Consider the following 2,260-nt stretch of genomic DNA (forward strand, 5'->3'; position numbering starts at 1 on the left):
CAGACCTCGCCCTCGCCGGTCCTGGCGGCCCCGGAGTCGGGCTGCGACAGCCGCATGGAGCAGCAACAGGAGAGCTGGAGCTGCTGGAGCAACAGTGGCGTTGTGGGAGGTTACCAGCGCGGCGCTTACAGCCAACACGTCACCAACACTGCTTACAGAGAGGAGAGGGCGGTCTACCAGCAGCAGCAGCTCAGCAGCGCCCCTAGCTGTGAACCGACAGACGACAGCCAAACGCAGCACGACTTTAACACACAAACTGCCTCAAGTGGTTGTAACGGACCAACCAGCTGTGTGAACAATAGAGCACATCTGGTGAGTAATTCATTCATCTCTCCCGCTCTTTAAAATTCATATGATCTTCGTTTCGACCTCCCTGACTGACCCTTCATGTTTCTCCAGGTCTGTCCGATGAACACGTCACCGTACGTGGACCCCCACAAGCCAAGCCAGGAGGTCTGGGAGGAGTTCTCCATGAGCTTCACCCCCGCCGTGCGGGAGGTGGTCGACTTCGCCAAGAGGATCCCGGGCTTCCGCGACCTCCCCGAGCACGACCAAGTCAGCCTGCTGAAAGCTGGAACTTTTGAGGTAAGAGAAGCAAAAACACACATAAACACTCGATGTTGTTTTGAGCTCGCTTTGAAGTCGAGCCGGCGGGTTCTTCAAACATTCTCAATACAGGATCCACTGTGGCCTTCAGCCGCTTGCTCTGACTAATATTTGCTCTGATAACAGTTGGAAGGGGAATGAAAGAGACTTCACAAACTCTCTATAGGTGTGATTGTAGTTATGTAACACTGCGTTCTCCTGGGGAGAGCTGAGACACACGTGGTATTCTCTGTACGCAGGCCTGAGCCCTTGAGACTTTTACAAATTGGACAATTCTGCATTTGAGTTTGCTTTTTAAAAATCTAGATGGATAAAACACAAATATTACACATATTTCTAAAACTATTTTAAGTCTCTCATCATAAAACCAGATGATGTTTATAAATAAACTAATAAAAAAAACTGGACTCCCAGGTGCTGATGGTCCGATTCGCCTCTCTGTTCAACGTGGTCGAGCGGACGGTGACCTTTCTGAGCGGCAAACGCTACAGCCTCGACACGCTACGGTTGCTGGGCGCCGGCGAGCTGCTCAACTCCATGTGTGAGTTCAGCGAGAAACTGGCGGCGCTGCGGCTCGACGCCGATGAAATGAGCCTCTTCACCGCCGTAGTGCTCGTCTCAGCCGGTAAGAAGGCGCCAGAATGCGTTGTTATAAGGCTGAAGATGAACGTTAACCGCAAACACATGGGAAAGCCTCGTTCTGACCTCCATCATTAACCGTTTCCTCCCTTTTTTTATTTGTCCTCGCTCAGATCGCTCAGGGATCCAGGACCTAAACTCAATCGAGGCCCTGCAGGACAAACTGATCCGGGCGCTGCGAAACCTGGTGATGCAGAACCACGGCGAGGAGTCGGCCACCACCTTCACCAAGCTGCTGCTCAAGCTTCCCGAGCTGCGTTCACTCAACAACATGCACTCAGAGGAACTGCTCTCCTTCAAAGTTCACCCTTGAAAGCTTCCTAAAAGAGGGTGGGAGGGTTACATCCGTGCCCGCCACCTTATCCACACACCTCCACCAGGACCTGCCTCTTACTGTCCCCTCGCCCCCCTCCGTATTCGACCAACCCAAGTTGTGTGTTTTTGTTTCTAGAATGTATTAAAAGTTATTTTTTATTCTATTTTTGTTAAGTCGACCACGTGGAGGTCTTGAAGAGAGAAGAGTTATAAAACTGTACTGTATTTATAGCGGAGATAGTGAACGCTTGTTGCACACAAACACACGCAAGTGCTCGTGTGTCAGAGGTTTCTTAGGTTGTTTTTGTTTTGTTTTTTGCAAAAGTTGGAGGCACTTTTCTATTCTGAGAGACAGAAGATTACTTAAACTGGCTTCATGAAATGATAGAGTTTAAAAAAAGATAAAAACCAACCAATTTGTCAATCCAAAAGCCATTTAATTCCAAAGTGTATTCTCTGCTGAGCGGGTGAATGTGAGAGATATTGTATACCTTACATACAGCATGTTTGTTTGGTCTATTGTTGTGACTGATACGTGTCAGCAAGCAAAGGCAAGCTATCAGTAAATGTATTGAGGAATGTGTGACGGTCGCTGCTAATGCATGGCTATACTTAATGCGAACAATTATTACTTGGATCTTCTCCCCTTGCCTCAGAAAAGCATCAGTTCATCGTTTTCAGTATATGTCTATGTATGTAT

General features: G+C 48.4%; 1 protein-coding gene across 1 annotated transcript in view; it reads left to right on the top strand.

Annotated features, from left to right (window-relative positions):
• The window catches only part of nr1d2a (nuclear receptor subfamily 1, group D, member 2a), a 3,791-nt gene extending 1,822 nt beyond the window's left edge, over positions 1-1,969 (top strand). The window contains exons 2-5 of the mRNA XM_035673196.1: positions 4-312; positions 400-585; positions 1,021-1,231; positions 1,359-1,969. Of these exons, the coding sequence (XP_035529089.1) occupies positions 4-312; positions 400-585; positions 1,021-1,231; positions 1,359-1,558 (906 nt within the window). The 3' untranslated portion in view covers positions 1,559-1,969. The remainder of the gene's footprint in view (positions 1-3; positions 313-399; positions 586-1,020; positions 1,232-1,358) is intronic.
• The last annotated feature ends 291 nt before the right edge of the window (positions 1,970-2,260 follow it).

This window comes from Morone saxatilis, unplaced genomic scaffold (genome assembly GCF_004916995.1).
Source record: "Morone saxatilis isolate NCDOM2014 unplaced genomic scaffold, NCSU_SB_2.0 Contig24, whole genome shotgun sequence".
Lineage (NCBI taxonomy): Eukaryota > Metazoa > Chordata > Actinopteri > Moronidae > Morone > Morone saxatilis.